Source organism: Rana temporaria, chromosome 7 (genome assembly GCF_905171775.1).
Source record: "Rana temporaria chromosome 7, aRanTem1.1, whole genome shotgun sequence".
Taxonomy (NCBI): Eukaryota; Metazoa; Chordata; class Amphibia; order Anura; family Ranidae; genus Rana; species Rana temporaria.
In genome coordinates, this window is record NC_053495.1 from 162,749,713 (window position 1) to 162,768,985 (window position 19,273).

Sequence of the window (19,273 nt, forward strand, 5' to 3'; positions counted from 1 at the left end):
GCTACCTGGTCGTGGCAGAAAGAAGATGCTGACTTCGACTGCTGTGCGCTACCTGAAACGTAGAGTGGAGAAAAGTCCCCTTGTGACTGCTGAGGAACTGACAAAAGATTTGTCAGATGTGGGTACTGAAGTTTCTGCTCAGACAATATGGCGCACACTGCGTAATGAAGGCCTCCATGCCAGAACTCCCAGGCGCACCCCCTTGCTGTCTCCAAAGAATAAGGAGAGTCGACTGCAGTATGCCAAAAGTCATGTGGACAAACCACAGAAGTTTTGGGATTGTGTTCTGTGGACTGATGAAACAAAATTAGAACTGTTTGGGCCCATGGATTAACGCTATGTTTGGAGGAGGAAGAACAAAGCCTATGATGAAAGGAACACCTTGCCTACTGTGAAGCATGGCGGGGGGTCAATCATGCTTTGGGGCTGTTTTGCTTCTGCAGGTACAGGGAAGCTTCAGCGTGTGCAAGGTACCATGAATTCTCTTCAGTACCAGGAGATAGTGGATAACAATGTCATGCAGTCCGTCACAAACCTGAGGCTTGGGAGACGTTGGACCTTTCAACAGGACAATGATCCCAAGCATACCTCCAAGTCCACTAGAGCATGGTTGCAGATTAAAGGCTGGAACATTTTGGAGTGGCCATCACAGTCATCAGACTTAAATCCGATTGAGAACCTCTGGTGGGAATTAAAGAAAGCAGTTGCAGTGCGCAAGCCTAAGAATGTGACTGAACTGGAGGCTTTTGCCCATGACGAATGGGCGAAGATACCCGTAGATCGCTGCAAGACACTTGTGTCAAGCTATGCTTCAAGTTTAAAAGCTGTTATAACTGTAAAAGGATGTTGTACTAAGTACTAAGATTGAATGTCAATTGGGGGTTGAATAAAACTGATAATGATGTGAGCACAGAAAAGACATTTGTGGTTATTTCATTATAAATGTTATGTTATATTTGTCTGACCTACACGTGCCTCTTTGATTTAATTGTAAGCAGGATGACAGGATGATCAAAATCAATGTCAAACTGGGCAAAACAATCAATTTCAGTGGGGGTTGAATAATTTTGAATACAACTGTATATATATGTAAAAAAAAAAATATAAAAAAAAGGGGGGGTTGCCATCCGGGGGCCCTGGAGACCTTTAATAATAATAAAAAAAAAAAATATATATATATATATATATATATATATATATATATATATATATATATATATATATATATATAATAAACATTTTTTTATAAAAAAAGGGGCGGTTGCCATCCGGGGACCTCCGGACCCCTAAGAAAAAAAAAATATATATATATTTTTTAAAGGGGGTTGCCATCCGGGGCCCCCTATTGTATGGGGCCCATGGGCTTGAGCCCAGTCAAGCCCAATGGTAAGTCCGGCCCTTGCCGGGGGCCCTGAGAGTAAGACTTGACAAGCTGTGAGGCAGGCAGCGAAGGGCAGAGAGTCGCTGATTGCCCCCATTACTAGTAAAAAATTAAATATTATTATTATACAGGATTTATATAGCGCTAACAGTTTGCGCAGCGCTTTATATCAGGGAAGACAGTACAGTCACAATACAATTCAATACAGGAGGGATCAGAGGCCCCTGCTCGTTAGAGCTTACAATCTAAAAGGAAGGGTCAAGTAGAACAAAGGGTGTGGGGGATGATTAGATGGACTTAAATGAAAATACAGTTATTAGGTGTGGAAAGGATAGGCTTCTCTGAAGAGGAGGGTTTTCAGGGATCCTCTAAAAGCTAATAGAGAAGAAGATCGACGGAAAGATTGGGGTAAGGAGTTCCATAGGCTTGGAGAGGCTCTGGAAAAGTCCTGAAGATGTGCAAGGGAGCAGGTGATGAGAGAGCTGGAGAGTAGGAGGTCTTGAGAAGAACGAATAGAACGATTAGGTTGGTATTTAGAGACTAGGTCATTGATGTAGCTGGGGGCATAGTTGTGGATGGCTTTGTAGGTAATTGTTAGTAGTTTGAATTTAATTAGTTGGGTGAGGGGAAGCCAGTGGAGGGATTAACAGAGAGGAGTAGCAGAGACAGAGTGGTTGGTAAGGTGGATCAGTCTGGCAGCAGCATTCATGAAGGACTGAAGGGGTGTTAGAGAATGCAGAGGTAAGCCAATGAGGAGGGAGTTGCAGTAATCAAGGCGAGAGATGACCAGGGAGTGAATTAAGAGTTTTCTGGTGTCATATAATACAAATGATATGTCCTCGGATTTCATTTAAAAAATCTGGTCACCTTACCATAGAATGTTAATAAGCCATGTGTTTATTGCTAGCCTGAGCCACCAGATGCTGCCTACAGGCAGTCCATATAAGTGTATGGGAACATAAAGACTGTTTGAACACTGCCATTTTTTCCAATTAGACAGACGTGTAGGTAAGTGGCCGCAAAGGCAGACAGTGTGCATTCGGGGTCACTCATCTGCTCCTGAAAGCCTGTCGAATTGGGATGAATGGTTGTGTCTGGGCATCTGCTATGTCCGCAAACACTTACATAGGTTGCGTGCACACAGCGACTCGGGTCACATAAATACATACATAATACATGACCTGTTACGGTCTAAAGGGCTCAGCCTAAACAGAAGTTATCTACAGTGGCGGCTGTTGTTTTTTTTGGGGGGGAGGCAAACACCCCCCCCCCGTGCCACCGGTGGAGCGCCACTAACACAGCCCCACCATCACCACCACCCACTGTCTTTACCCTGTATGTGGGCGGTGAGAGCGTGGCGGGTAGGGAAAAACTGCTCCGCTGTCCTCTCCTGCAGCAACTTCCACTGTGTCTCCTCCTCCTCCTGGCGCTAGGTGTCCAATAGGATCACCTGGCGTTTGGCAACTTGGAATACAGGTTTCATACCTGCTTCCCGAATGGCCGGGAGGAGGATCAGTGTTGCAACAGAAAATTTTCATTCGCTGTTGCAACACACCTGGGTGGGCTCCAGACGCAATGCTCTGTGTCCACCCTATTTTGAAGCCTATTAGAGTCTATGGCTCTGAGAAGGTCCTTCAAAAAAAAAACTGGCCGCTCTAATTCATATGTCCGTGGCCTGATAGGGGCCGGACACTTGAATAAGGGATGGCTGCGGCGGCTGGTGATAGATTCATGCTATGCAGTAATCTATCCAGCGAGGACAGAGGGGGTGGCGCCCCTAATGGACAGGCCACCCATGTGTTATATATATTATAATATAATGATTTAGCAATTGGCCTGGAATTACCATTTAAAGTGGGGGTTCACCCAAATTTTTTTTTTTAACATTACATTCAGGCGAGTTGTGATAATGACATTAGGCTGTTTTTTTTTTTTAAATCCTTGCCGTACATACCGTTTCATCTATATTTTCACTGTGGCTTCCGGGTATGTAATCTGCGGGACTGGGCGTTCCTAATTGATTGACATGCTTCCGACCAGTGCATACGGCACGTCAAGAGTTGCCGAAAGAAGCCGGACTGCGAGTCGGCTCTATACGGCGCCGACGTTCGGCTTCTTTCGGCAACTTGTGACGCGCTGTATGTGCCGGTCGGAAGCATGTCAATCAATTAGGAACGCCCAGTCCCGCTTTAAGACTGCAACATATCCAACACTAACAAACAGGACAACCAATTGTCATTGTTAAAGGAAACCAGTACTGGCTATTTTTAATGTTCTTGATCTAATGCTTTTTTTTTGGTCACCAGGAAAGCTGGTCTAAACGCCATTACTCCCTGGCTTGCTCCAATCATCTGGGATGGACTATATGATTTAAACATTTTAAATGAACAACACAAGGACACCAGGATTGGACTGTTTGTATTTGCTGTCAAAAAGTAAGTATTACTAAATATATACTGGCTTATGTGTGGTAGGACTGCTTTATCGCACATCCTCAGTGTTGAGCAGCTACAAGAAGTATTAGGAAATATAAGATAAGACAAACTGAAAAATTAACTACAATTGTAAAATTCTGATGTTACTGTAGTTTAATGTAATAAACATATTTCTATGTTTTTTTTATGAGTGTAGTTCATTCATGTAATTCCTTGAATGCAGAATATATTTGAGACCGCAATCTGCTTTGTGACAAATGTGTGTGTGTATATATATATATATATATAAAAAAAAGGTGACTTACCAGCACATTAAAAGTTTGAGGGAGTGAGAAGCTTAATTATTGTTTGACCAATGTGTATAGATTGTGTTTTTACTAATATATATTGCCAGTTTGCCACCCCCCAAATTAGAGACCTTAAAGCGGCATTGGACACAAAAAGAAAAATTAAATATATTGGAACTTACCAATACTTAAATCTGGTGGCTGTGTTTTTTTTTTTTTTTCCTTTTCATTGTATTTTCACCTGGTGATCTGACTAGTAACACACTTCCTGTCTGAATTCTGGATGGAGGAGCAACAGAGACACTATAGGACAGCAGCATTGTCAATCTGGGGAGAGTGTAGTGTTAACTACTAGGGATGAGCTTCGAGTTCGAGTCGAACTCATGTTCGACTCGAACATTGCCTGTTCGCCTGTTCGGCGAACAACGAACAATTAGGGGTGTTCGCGGCAAATTCGAAAAGCTGCGGAACACCCTGTCAAAGTCTATGGGATAAATCTAATGTGCTAATTTTAAAGGCTAATATGCAATTTATTGTGCTAAAAAGTGTTTGGGGACCTGGGTCCTGCCCCAGGGGGACATGTCCCTTGTGATGTGATCATTCTGCAATAAAGATTTTGGACGCTATTTGATGATCCATGGTGTTCTACCAAACATACAGTGCAGGGGTCAAGTCCTGGGGAAAAAAGTGTGGGAACTCCCACCCAAGATCCACTTCCCCGCCGCAAGCAAGTTCTTTCTAAATCCTGCGATAACTCGCGGCAGACCTCCGCAATGTCTCCTGGGAACAATGACAAAAGCTCCCAGGAGACATTGCGGCATTGAGGAAGTGACGGAATACCCGCCCACTACCTGATGAATCCATATACAGGAAGTGGCCAGTAATATAAAGGATTACTAGGGTTCGCCTGCCCCGAACAGTGACTCGAGCTGGGCATTGCCGCTTAGTGAAGGATTGGCTCGGGGGGCTCGGCTGCTCTAGTCCTGCAAAGGGAACTGAGTTCCTGCTGTAAAAAAAGTGCAGGAACTCAGTTCCCACACGTTCCCGCAGGACTTGAGCCCTGATACAGTGCCTTACAAAAGTATTCACAGCCCTTGGATTTTCACCTATTTTGTTACATTACAGCCTTTAGTTCAGCCTTTAGTTCAATGTTTTTCTAATCTGAATTATATGTGATGGATCAGAACACAATAGTCTTAATGCCTCGTTTCCACTGAGCGGATCGGTTTGGGTCGTTTAGAATGGAACGGGTTAGAATAGTCCGGTCTATTTTGGTGAGCGTTTCCACTGCAAGTCGGACCGCCAGGCCATACAGGTTTTAGAAAAAATGCCTCTCATAATGTCACACTAGTGTGACGAGAAACGTGATGCAGCGTCACTCAGCGTCAGCCAAACAACAACAATGGAGGTCATTCAGCAGCTCGTCTTTTCTCTGCTAGCCTTTTGGTTCTTTATAGGCAAAATACATGCCGCACTGTATGAGAGAAGGTTGCGAGTGGCAATGAGAAACACAGCCGAAAAGAAAAGAAAACTTTTAGCTTGGATGTGTAGCCGGGAGGAGAAGCACACATTTGTGCGGCTAAGACAAAGACGGCAGCGCTATAGGGTAAGCACAACTGACCGACTTACCTAAAACACACACTGACCCACACACACTGACCTACACACACACACACACACTGACCTACACACACACACACACACTGACCTACAAACACACACACTGACCTACACACACACACACACACACTGACCTACACACACTGTGACCTACACACACACACTGACCTACCAACCTGACATACACATTGACTTGAATGATGTTTTATTTTTTGAGATATGTTACCATTTTTTCTTTTTTTTCAGATGCTTCTCCTTTTGGCAAATTGGCACCGCCAACCAGTGATTTGGGCTTTCCTTCGTGCCAATGAATGGTGGAATGTGACCGTCCCAGGATTCACACACAGACAGTGGCCCAGATTCAGGTACATTTGCGCGATATTTGCGGGGGAGCAGGGCAACGATTTTGCCCTGCGCCCCCGCAAATATTTTGCGCTGCCCTCGATTCACGGAGCAGTAGCTCTGTAAATTGCGAGGGCACGCCGGCAAAATTGCCCGGCGTAAGCGCGCGCAATGTAAATGATCCCGCCGGGGGCGGGAATCATTTAAGTTAGGCGCGCTCCCGCGCCGAGCGTACAGCGCATGCTCCGTCGGGAAACTTTCCCGACATGCATTGCGGCAAATGACGTCGCAAGGACGTAATTTGCTTCAAAGTGAACGTGAATGGCGTCCAGCGACATTCACGAATCACTTACGCAAACGACGTGAAATTCAAATTTCACGTCGCGGGAGCGGCGCCTATACTTTAGCATTGGCTGCCCCTACTATTAGAAGGGGCAGCCTTGCGCTAAAGTTGCCGTACGGAAACTCCGTACCTGGCTTGCGCGGGGCCCGCGCAAGTTTGTGAATCAGTTGGTTGTATGCAATTTGCATACTACACGCTGATCACAATGGGAGCGCCCCCTAGCGGCCCCCGCAAAAATGCAGCCTAAAATCTGCGAGGCATAAGAGCCTTATGCCGCGCAGATTTTAGGCTGCAGTCGGTGTAACGAGGTTCCTGAATCAGGAGCACTCGTTACACAGGAGCAAGTAAGCAATTGCGCCGTGTAACTTATGGTTACACGGGCGCAATTGCTTCTTGAATCTGGGCCAGTGGGTGCAGAATTTAAGGATGTCAGAGGAAACCTTCTCATTCCTTTGTGCCAAGCTACGTCCAACGATGGAAAAGAAAAGCACCAACTTCAGAGCCTGTTTGCCTGTGAGGAAAAGAGTTGCCATTGCACTGTGGAAGCTGGCTACCAACAGTGAATACAGAAGTATAGGTCATCTTTTTGGTGTCAGCAAATCATCAGTGTGCCGGTGTGTGCAGGACTTCTGTAAGGCTGTGTGCACATTGCTAGCTCCTGAAATTGTGTATTTTCCGGACAGGGAAAAGCTTAAAGACATGGCTGAGTACTTTGAGAACAGGTGGGGCCTTCCACAGTGTGTTGGGTGCTATTGATGGCTCACACATACCAATAATGGCACCACAAGAATACCACACTGACTACTTTAACCGAAAAGGCTGGCATTCCATCATCCTCCAGGGAGTAGTAGATGGCAAGGGACTATTCTGGAATGTGAATGTAGGAAAGCCTGGGAGTTTGCATGATGCTTGGGTTCTCCGATTGTCAACATTTTGGGATTGGGTTGGCCAGGGAGGACTGTACCCTGTTAGCACTAAGAACATTTGTGGGGTGAATGTTGGCTATTATGTGCTTGGGGACTCTGCCTATCCTTTACAAAATTGGCTCCTGAAACCATTTCCTGACAATGGCCGCCTAACAGAGCAGCAAACCTACAACAAGAAAACATCCAGGGCACGTGTTGTAGTGGAAAATGCTTTTGGAAGACTTAAGGGTAGACTTCAAGCGCCCAGAGGCAATTTAGTTTGCATGTGCTGCGCTATATAAGTTTCTCACTCACTCACTCACTCACTCACTCACTCACTTAGATGGAGGTGTCTTATGAAGAGGAATGACGGTGACATTCGACTTACCAAATCCATGGTCCCAACATGGTGTGCTCTTCACAATCTTTGTGAAAGCCATGGAGAAGACTTTGACCAGGATTGGAATACATCTTCAGAAGAGCCAGTACCAGTAATAGCAGCACAGGATATGGAAGAAGAGTGCAGTGAAATACGTCGGGCTCTGATGTGGCACCTTAACGATTAAGTTTTTACCGTGAATTATTAAAATGTTTAATTACTTTTTGCCATACTCAGAGAAGTCGATCTTGTTTTTTATTCAACAAAAAGATCATCTTCCTACATATTTTGTAAAGTCAAAATTTTGATAATGTAGAAACATTGTTTACAATAACTTAAAGAGGTTGCAAAGGTTTGTTTTTTATTAAGCTAGCGCAGGGATATGCAATTGGCGGAAATCCAGCTGTTGCAGAACTACAAGTCCCATCATGCTTTTGCCTCTGGGAGTCATGCTTGTGACTGTCAGAGTCTTGCTATGCCTCATGGGAATTGTACTTCTGAAACAGTTGGAGGTCCGCTAATTGCATATCCCTGAGCTAGTGCATTGTTGGTTTTTCCTTTTTCTTCGATTTCGCTTCTAAATGTTTTTTTTTTTGTTTTCTTTGTATGAATTTCTCACTTCCTGTTCCTCCTCAGTAAGCTGTTCAGTAAGCTGTTCTGACTGACTAAACACAGCTCAGATGATGTTGTCAAGTTTACTGAGAAGGAACAGGAAGTGAGAAATTCGGACAAAGAAAAAAACATCTAAAAAGGAAGTTAAAGGAAAAGGTGAACCAACAATGCCAAGTATATTCACAATTACATCTACACATGTAAAAGTGAGAAGAAATGAAGCGATCGGGGGTGTCTTTTGCTGAAATCCAGGCTGCACCATGCAAGGGGGGGGGGTGATAACGCAAAGGAGGCAGAAGGGAATCAGAGCAGCAGTACAAAGAAAGCCATGTGCAGCAAGGAGCAAATGTGTCCAATCTTGTGTGATCGGTGATGGCTAAAAGGAGCCTATTTAATAAAAAAAAAATCTAACCTTTAAAACCCACTCTAATTAAATATTTTTAAACGTAAACATGGGTACAGGTCCTGTGCTGCATGAAAGGCACTACTGTCTGGGTGGTGACCTGGGTTGATGATTGGCTCCAATCACTTGAACAAGCTGACCAACGACACCGAGGAAGGCCTGGTTGAAGGTAGCCAACTGCTCCATCTGCTGCCGGGCAATTTCTGCCTCCTGGCGCATAGCTTCCTGTGCATCCTGACGTAGTGCTTGAAACTGCCTCTCAGAAAGGTTATCCATTCTTTCCAGCTGCCTTTCTTCTGCTGTCCGCATATCCTCCATGACTGTGCGCAGATCCAACTGGAACCTTCTCCTTTCACCTGTAATATACAAAAGACCAAAATATTGTTTTTGGTAACATCTGTCAAACCAATACTGTAAGCCCCTTTCCCATCTGACCCACTAGACTGTACCACACTGATTGACTGCCCCACCTCTGTTCCCCCTGCTCATCTGCTACACCAATACACAGCACTGCTCATCTGCCCCACTGCTGAACCCCCTTCTCATCTCTTCCACCACTGTACCTCCTGCACATCTCCCCCACAGCTGAACCCCCCTTCTCATCTCTTCCACCACTGTACCTCCTGCACATCTCCCCCACAGCTGAACCCTCTTCTCATCTCTTCCACCACTGTACCTCCTGCACACCTCCCCCACAGCTGAACCCCCCTTCTCATCTCTTCCACCACTGTACCTCCTGCACATCTCCCCCACAGCTGATCCCCCCTTCTCATCTCTTCCACCACTGTACCTCCTGCACATCTCCCCCACAGCTGAACCCTCTTCTCATCTCTTCCACCACTGTACCTCCTGCACATCTCCCCCACAGCTGAACCCCCCTTCTCATCTCTTCCACCACTGTACCTCCTGCACATCTCCCCCACAGCTGAACCCCCCTTCTCATCTCTTCCACCACTGTACCTCCTGCACATCTCCCCCACAGCTGATCCCCCCCTTCCCATCTCTTCCACCACTGTACCTCCTGCACATCTCCCCCACAGCTGAACCCCCCTTCTCATCTCTTCCACCACTGTACCTCCTGCACATCTCCCCCACAGCTGAACCCCCTTCTCATCTCTTCCACCACTGTACCTCCTGCACATCTCCCCCACAGCTGATCCCCCCTTCCCATCTCTTCCACCACTGTACCTCCTGCACATCTCCCCCACAGCTGAACCCCCCTTCTCATCTCTTACACCACTGTACCTCCTGCACATCTCCCCCACAGCTGACCCCTCCCTTCCCATCTCTTCCACCACTGTACCTCCTGTACATCTCCCCCGCAGCTGACCCCTCCCTTCCCATCTCTTCCACCACTGTACCTCCTGTACATCTCCCCCACAGCTGATCCCCCCCCCTTCCCATCTCTTCCACCACTGTACCTCCTGCACATCTCCCCCACAGCTGAACCCCCCTTCTAATCTCTTACACCACTGTACCTCCTGCACATCTCCCCCACAGCTGACCCCTCCCTTCCCATCTCTTCCACCACTGTACCTCCTGCACATCTCCCCCACAGCTGATCCCCCCCCTTCCCATCTCTTCCACCACTGTACCTCCTGCACATCTCCCCCACAGCTGAACCCCCCTTCTCATCTCTTCCACCACTGTACCTCCTGCACATCTCCCCCACAGCTGATCCCCCCCTTCCCATCTATTCCAACACTGTACCTCCTGCATATCTGCCCCACTGCTGTTTTAGTTTAAGAAAATGCACAGTTAAAATTTTCTTTATTATCATCATGTCTTACCATTGTGCCGGGGTGCATTGGGAGTACTCTGTGGTTGGCTACTCTGTGGTTGGCTACTCTGTGGTTGGCTTGATGAAATACTACTGTTGCTGCTGAAAGACGTTGAAGGTCCATCATCTCAAAAGTTTGATGCATCATTGGAGAGTCCATCAACTGTTTCTGAAAATAAACATATGGTTAGATATTTTACTTCAAATGGTTAGCAGAGCGATATCCTACGCCAAGTTTAAAAAAAAAAAAAAAAAATTACCAAAGGGGTCTACCATGCATTTGAGAATTACAGTTGCAGAGTCCAGACCTCCCTCCCTGCCTTGGTTTGCTGGCCAATGACCATAAATGACGTCCATGGCGTCGTACCACCTCCAAGCAGTTGGACAGTTTCCACTACGGCTGTTGGGGTCCTTAATTTTTTTATATTGTGCTTTAAGCTTTTTAAGCTTTGTCCTACACTGACCCGACGTCCGTTCAAATCCCTCGGCTGCCATCCGCTGAGAAATATCTTTATAGACCTTTTCATTTCTCACTGATCCATCAAGCTCACTCTGAATAACGCCATCACCAATGATTGCTAAGAACGTAGATAGTTCCTCAGATAACCAGACCCTGCTGTTGTTTGCTGGCATCCTTCTCCTTTATATGGACTAAAAGGCGACGTGGTGATTGTTTGGCGCTTTGCTTTGACGTCAGCATTGATGTTTTCTGACCACCAATCAGTGGAATGTACCGTGTGACGCCAGTAGCTCCGCTCTAACCGTACCATTCAATTTTCTATAGACCCACATGAGAAGCAGGACCCTTTCATAATGGAAACACCCAAAATAGCGTACCGTACCGAACCTAACCGATCCGCTCAGTGGAAACGAGGCATAAGTTGGTGAAGTAAAATTAGAAAAATATATACATAAAACTATTTTTCAGAAATAAAAAACTGATAATTGTCATATGCGTATGTATTCACCCCATTTTGTTATGGAGTCCATAAAAAGCTCTGGTGCAACCAATTACCTTCAGAAGTCACATAACTAGTGAAATGATGTCCACCTGTGTGCAATCTAAGTGTCACATGATCTGTCATTACATTTACACACCTTTTTTAAAAGCCCCAGAGGCTGTAACACCTAAGCAAGAGGCACCACTAAAGCTGGCCATACACCATACAATTTTCTTATTCAATTTTCTTTAGATTTATCTTAAACTATGTAGTACAAGGGCCTGCCTGATTGCATACAAATGTAAAGTGTTTAGACTTGACCTCCTATTATATGGTTTTGGTAAATCTAAAGGAAAGTTGTACAAGAAAATTGTATAATGTATGGCCAGCCTAACCAAACACTGCCATGAAGACGAAGGAACTCTGCAAACAAGTAAGGACAATGTTGTCAAGTACAAGTCAGGGTTAGGTTATAAAAAAAATATCCTAATGTTTGATGATCCATAGGAGCACCATCAAATCTATCATAACCAAATGAAAATAACACAACAGCAAACGAGCCAAGAGACGGCCGCACACCAAAACTCACGGACCCGGCAAGGAGGGCATTTATACAGAGAGGCAGCACAGAGATCTAAGGTGACCCTAGAGGAGCTGCAGAGTTCCACAGCAGAGACTGGAGTATCTGTACATAGGACGACAAAAATCCGTATGCTCCATAGAGTTGGACTTTATGGCAGAGTGGCCAGAAGAAAGCCATTACTTTCAGCAAAAAACTAAATGGCACGTTTTGAGTTTGTGAAAAGTCATGTAGGAGACTCCCAAAATGTATAGAGGAAGGTGCTCTGGTCTGACGAGACTAAAATTGAACTTTTTGGCCATCAAAGAAAACGCTATGTCTGGCGCAAAACCCAACACATCACATCACCCAAAGAGCACCATTCCCACAATAAAACATGGTGGTGGCAGCATCAGGCTGTGGGGATATTTTTCAGTAGTCGGAACTGGGAAACTGCTCAGAGCTGAGGGAAAGATGGATGGTGCTACATACAGGGATTTTATTGAGCAAAGCCTGTACCACTGTGTGTGTGATTTGAGGTTAGGAAGGAGGTTCACCTTCCAGCAGGACAATGACCCAAAACACATTGCTAAAGCAACACTTGAGTGGTTTATGGGGAAACATGTAAATGTGTTGGAATGGCTTAGTCAAAGCCCAGACCTCAATCCAATAGAAAATCTGTGGTCAGAAGCTCAAACCATCCAACCTGAGGGAGCTGGAGCAGTTTTGCAAGGAGGAATGGGCAAAAATCCCAGTGGTAAGATGTGGCAAGCGCAAAAGGTGACTCTACAAAGTATTGATTTTAGGGGGGGAATAGTTATGCACATTGACTTTTTCTGTTATTTTGTCCCATTTTTTTGTTTGCTTCACAATAAAAAAAAAACATCTTCAAATTTGTGGACATTTTTTGTAAATTAAATTATGCAAATCCTCAAACAATCCATGGTAATTCCAGGTTGTGTGGGCAACAAAACACGAAAAATGCCAAGGGGGTGAATACTTTCGCAATACATTCATTCTGGGACAATTTCTTTAACTGCTTCAATACTGGGCACTTTTACTCCCTTCCTGCCCAGGCCAATTTTCAGCTTTCAACGCTGTCACATTTTGAATGACAAATGCGCGGTCATGCAACACTGTACCCAAGTAAAAATGTTATTAATTTTTTCACATAGAGCTTTCGTTTGGTGGGTTTTAAATTTTTTGCTAAAAAATGAAAAAGTCAGAAAATGTTGATAAAGTTTTTCTTAGTTTGTTAGAAAATACGTAAATTTTCTCCTTCACTGACGTGCGCTGATGAGGCACCACTTATGGGCACTAATGAGATGGCATTGAAGGGCAATGATGAGGAGGTACTAATATGCTGCATTGATGGGCACATAATATGCCGCACTGATAGACGGCACTGATTGGCACTTATGAGCAATGATAGGTGTCACGGATAGGTGTCACTGTTGAGCAGACACTGAAAGGCATCTCTGATGTGCACAAATTTGCATCACTGATGAGCACAGATTAGTGTCACTGGCTGGCATCACTGTTGGTCACTGCTGGGGCTGCACTGATAATCAGGGCACTGATTACCTGTACCGGTCTCCCCTGCAAAGAGATGCCGCTGATTGGCTCTCCTTTCCTTATACTCTGTCATTGTGAGGCGAGGAGAGCCGATAAACGGCACTTCCATGTTTACATTTGATCGGCTGTGATTGGACACAGCTCATCACATGGATAAGGAGGCGCGTTATTGGCTCCTTATTGAGATCAGGGGCACCCTGTGTCCCAGGGACATGACATGCCTGCGATCGCTGTGCTGCATGCCAACACTGGGGCAACGTCATATAAAGTTGTTCCAGAATGAGAAGGGATCCCGCCGCCCGCCATCATTTTACTATACGGCGGAGGTGGTTAAGATACATAATGCTTTTGCTTTAGATACGGTGACCCCAAATCCCAAAACAGCACTACTATCTCTGCTTCCAGAATCTATTTCTAGGAATAAGAAAGGGATTTTAAATGTTTTTTTTGTTTTTGTTGTGGCTGCCAGAGCAGTAATTGCAAGGTATTGAAAATCTCAGCGTGTACCCTCTATAACAGAATTGATAACACAACTGAATAACCTTGAGAATGGAAGAATTATCAGCGCAGCTACAGTACATGACCGAGATATGGCACCCCAGGATATTTTTTTATAAACAGCCCTAATCCTAATTTTGCAGCCCTATTAACCACTTCATCCCTGGAAGGTTTCTTTTGGTGGTATTTGATCACCTCTGCGGTGTAAATTTTTTTGTGCTATAAACAAAAACAAGAGTGACAATTTTGAAAACAATATTTTTGTACTTTCAGCTATAAAACCTATCCAATAATTTAAATTTTTTTTTTTTAATTTCTTCATCAATTTGGGCCAATGTATATAGCTACATATTTTTGTTAAAAAAATCCCTATAAACGTATAGTGATTGGTTTGCGCAAAAGTTATATAGGTAGATTCAGAAAGAGTTAGGCCGGCTTATCAGTAGATAAGCCGACCTAACTCAGAATCTACGCCGACTTATGTTTAAGTGTATTCTCAAACAGAGATACGCTTAAACATATCTAAGATACGACGGCTTGCGACAACGTCCTATCTTGGGTTGCAATATTGAGGCTGGCCGCTAGGTGGCGCTTCCATTGCGGTCGGCGTAGAATATGTAAATTAGTAGATACGCCGATTCACGAACGTACGCCCGGCCGCCGCAGTACATTTACGCCGTTTCCGTAAGGCATTATCAGGCCTAAAGTTATTCCATCTAATAGATGGAATAGTAGGGCCAGATTCACATAGAGATACGACGGTGTATCTCCTGATACACCGTCGTATCTCTGAGTTGCGTCGGTCGTATCTATGCGACTGATTCATAGAATCAGTTACGCATAGATATGCCTAAGATCCGACAGGTGTAACTGTGTTACACCGTCGGATCTTAACTGCAATTTTAAAATGGCCGCTGGGGGCGTTCTCGCTGATTTACGCCGAGAATATGTAAATCGGCAAGATACGCCAATTCACGAACGTACGCGGGCCCGACGCAGTCACTTTACGCCGTTTACGTAAGGGTTTTCCCGGCCTATAGTTACCCCTGCTTCTATGAGGCGCAGCCAATGTTAAGTATGGTCGTCGTTCCCGCGTCGAATTTTGAAATTTTACGTCATTTGCGTACGTCGATTCACAAAACCGATGGACGCAAGTTACGCTCACGCCAAAACCAATGACGTCCTAGCGCCGGGAAAATTCACGGACGGCGCATGTGCAGTTAAATCGGCGCGGGGACGCACCTGATTTAAATAATACACTCCCCCTAGCCGCAGAATTTGAATTCGGCCGGAGGATTAACGATACGCCGCCGCAAGTTTTGAGGTAAGTGTTTTGTGAATTACCCACTTGCCTCTAAAACTTGCGGCGGCGGATCTTAAATCACATAGGTTTACGCGGATCTAAAGATCCGCTAACCTATGTGAATCTGGCCCGTAATGTTAAAGTATGGCCGCCGTTCCCGCTTCGAAATTCGAAATTTTTACGTGGTTTGCGTAAGTCGTCTGTGAATAGGGATTTACGTCGTTTACGTCCACGTTGAAACCAATAGGCCCGTGCGACGTACTTAGCCGCAATGCGCAAAAAACGTCAAAAACATAAGGTCAAGCCCTATTAACATAAAACACGCCCCCTTGCACACATTTAAATTTGAGAATCAAGTACTTTCCTAGCTAACTTACGGCGGTGTAGCCTAAACATGCTAAACTACGCCGCCGCAACTTTGCACCATTCTCTCTGAATCTAGCTAATAGTGTCTACAAACGATGGGAAATTTTTATGCTTTTTTTTTTTTTTTTACTAATAATGGCGTTGATTACCGATTTTTAGCAGGACTGTGACATTGCATCAGACACCGAACTGACACTTTTGACACTTTTTTGGGGACCAGTGACACTAATACAGTGATCAGTGCTAAAAATATGCACTGTTACTGTACTAATAACACTGGCAGGGAAGGGGTTAACATCAGGGGTGATCAAAGGGTTAAGGGTGGGTGTGCCTAGCTGGTGGCTGCTAACTGTGGGGAGGCTGCTCTGACTGGGTGAAGACCGAGATTGGTGTTCCTGCTTAGCAGGAACACAAGATCTCCATGTTCTCCCCTGTCAGAACGGCGATCTTCCTTGTTTACATATCGCCATTCTGCCTCTCGGGAACGATCGTGGGTGGCTGTCGGACCCGCTGATTGGCATCCCCCGTGGCCTCCCCCAGTGGCTATTGCACGAAATGACTTGCAGGTATGCGATTTTATGCAATAGAGCCGACCTTTTATATTTGATTTTGTTATTTGGTATGTCATACTCTAAGGCCCCATACACACGAGAGGATTTATCCGCAGATACGGTCCAGCGGACCGTTTCCACGGATAAATCCTCTCAAAGATATCCGCTGATTTCGATGGGATGGAGTGTACACACCATCCCATTGAAATCCGCGCGGAAATCCTCTGCCGATGACGTGTCTCGCCGCGATTATGACGCGGCGACGGGCGCGACGCTGTCATATAAGGAATTCCACGCATGCGTCAAATCATTACGACGCGTGCGGGGAATCCCTTTGGACGAATGGATCCGGTAAGTCTGTACAGACGAGCGGATCCATCCGTTGGAATGGATTCCAGCAGATGGATATGTTGTGCAGCACAACAAATATTCGATCTGCTGGAATCCATCCCAGAGGAGATTTCTCCGCGGAAACAGATCCGCTGGCGTGTACACACCATAGGATCTATCCGCAGAAACCCATTTGCTGGGATTTATCTGCGGATAGATTCTATCGTGTGTACGGGGCCTTAACAGCATTTTTTTTTTTTTTTGGCTTTACATGCTTTAATTTGATTACTTGTCTCAAATTTGTAATGTTGTCTTAATATTGTTATAGCAACATAATCCAAGTGCCCGATTTACGCTGCTAAGTGTACAATACCTATTGCATTTACGGGCTCTGCTATATTTATAAATTATGGCCCGGATTCACAAAGCATTTACGCCGACGTATCTCGAGATACGCCGCGTAAGTGTAACTATGCGCCGTCGTATCTGTGCGCCGTGCCCACAATCTGAGATACGCCTAAAAATAGTCTTCCTATGATCGACGTTACTTGCCTACGCCGGCGTATCATGGGCGCATATTTCCGCTGGGCGCATTTGCCGCTCCCATTGATTTTCTATGCACATATGCAAATGAGGGAGATACGCCGATTCACGAACGTCATTGCGCCCGGCGCATAATATACGCGGTTTGCGTAAGTCGTATGTCCGGTGTAAAGTTATTCCCCATATGTGAGGTGCAACTCATGCTAAGGTATGGACCAGGGAACACAGCCGTCGTATTTTACGTTGTTTACGTAGTACGTGAATAGGGCTGAGCGTAGGTTACGTTCACGTCGTAGGCAGTGATCCGTCGTATCTTAGGGAGTAGTTCCGACAAGATTCTAAGCATGCGCACAGGGATGCGGCCACAGGACGGCGCATGCACCGTTCATTTTAAGTACTTCTATGGCGCTTGCCCCATCATTTGCATGGGGTCACGCCTCATTAGCATGGCTCACGCCCACTTCCACCTACGCTGGCTTACGCCGAGGAAACCCAGCGTATCTTTAAGAGCGAGTGGGAGCAAGTGCTTTGTGAATCCAGTGCTTGCCTCTGTGCGCTGCGCCAGCGTAGCGTAAAAGAGATACGCTGTGGCGGCATAAATATGCGCCGATGTATGTGAATCCGGGCCTAGGTCTATATTTCTTTCTGTAAACCTTTTTATGATGAAAATCTTAACAAAAATATACTGTATAAATTGTATAAGAAAAAAGGACCAAAGGGTAACAATAAAAGAAGTTGGGGTATACATACACATTAATTTTCGGGACATTGTTTTTCTCTTCAGCTCACTGTCACCAAAGCTTTAAAAAAAATGTGTTACTGGTTTTCATAGTGAGTTGATACTATCAGGTTATGTTGGTAAATTTTCATCAGGTAAATATAAAGGGAACACAAAACTAGGATGCTTTATTTGATATTCTAGGATTTGTTTTTCTTCTATTTAGAGTATTTTTTAACAATAGAATCTTTCTTTCCAGGTACATTGTATTTCTTGGTCCATTCCTGGAATCAGCAGAACGTTTCTTCATGGTTGGCCACAATGTTACGTATTATGTTTTCACTGACAAAGTTGGTGATGTAGTTCAAACCAAAATGGGTGAAGGTCGCAATCTGCAGTTGCATGAAGTGTCTGCTGACAAGCGATGGCAAGATGTGTCCATGCGACGAATGGAAATCCTGACCGCCATGACAAAGGAGCGGATGCCAAATGAGATTGACTACTTGGTATGTGCTGATGTGGACATGGTCTTTAATGACCATATGGGAGTGGAAATCCTTAGTGAACGATTCGCCACGCTGCATCCAGTATTTTTCCTTTCTGATCTCCAAGCATTTACATACGAGCGGCGGCCCATTTCTGCAGCATATGTACCCTTTGGTAAAGGGGACTTCTATTACATGGCAGCATTATATGGTGGGAAGGTGGAAGAAATTCACAAGCTTAGCACAGCTTGCCAGAATGGGATCAAGGAGGACAAGAAAAAGAACATTGAAGCCATTTGGCAAGAGGAGTCCCATCTCAACAGATATTTGGTATACAATAAACCTACCAAAGTACTTTCCCCAGAATATATTTGGGACACAGATTTGCCCAATGGTGAATTAATAAAAAGGAGGAGATTCTTAGCAGTACATAAAAACCATGAGGAAGTAAGAAACTAAAATGTTCTGATCAATTCACAAGTATAATAATTTATTACCATTCTCCAAAATGAGAATGAGGACCTTGGGGATCAAGGGACATCGCCTTTTTGTATTCGTGATAATTCACAGTTCACTTTGATCATAAAGTAATATGTTGTTTTTTTTTGTTGTTTTTTTATGTGGAAATGTGGAATTGTTTTTGCAGATTGTAGCAGGATAAAACTGATCTCTGCCAAATAAAATGTATTGGATAGTTTTTGTCTTGCCTGTAAAATCATTTTCTTGGAGTACATCACAGGACATAGGCTGGTAATTCAGTCACCAATGGATTAAGTAGCCCCTTTCAAATATTTGGATACTGACAAATCAAAGTTGTAGGCACAGCCCAGCTTGCCCTTTCCTACTCCCAGCATGTCTTTAGATTTGTAGCAAGCAATAGAAATATAGGGTGGAGTGATTGCTGATGTAATCCAATT

The 19,273-nt window shown here is 44.8% G+C and overlaps 1 protein-coding gene across 3 annotated transcripts in view; it reads left to right on the plus strand.

The window, feature by feature from the left end:
• The window catches only part of LOC120945842 (histo-blood group ABO system transferase 2-like), a 134,014-nt gene extending 114,961 nt beyond the window's left edge, over window positions 1–19,053 (plus strand). For all 3 annotated transcript variants that reach the window (XM_040360357.1, XM_040360356.1, XM_040360358.1), the window contains exons 4-5: window positions 3,688–3,816; window positions 18,131–19,053. In XM_040360357.1, the coding sequence (XP_040216291.1) occupies window positions 3,688–3,816; window positions 18,131–18,815 (814 nt within the window). In that variant the 3' untranslated portion in view covers window positions 18,816–19,053. The remainder of the gene's footprint in view (window positions 1–3,687; window positions 3,817–18,130) is intronic.
• The last annotated feature ends 220 nt before the right edge of the window (window positions 19,054–19,273 follow it).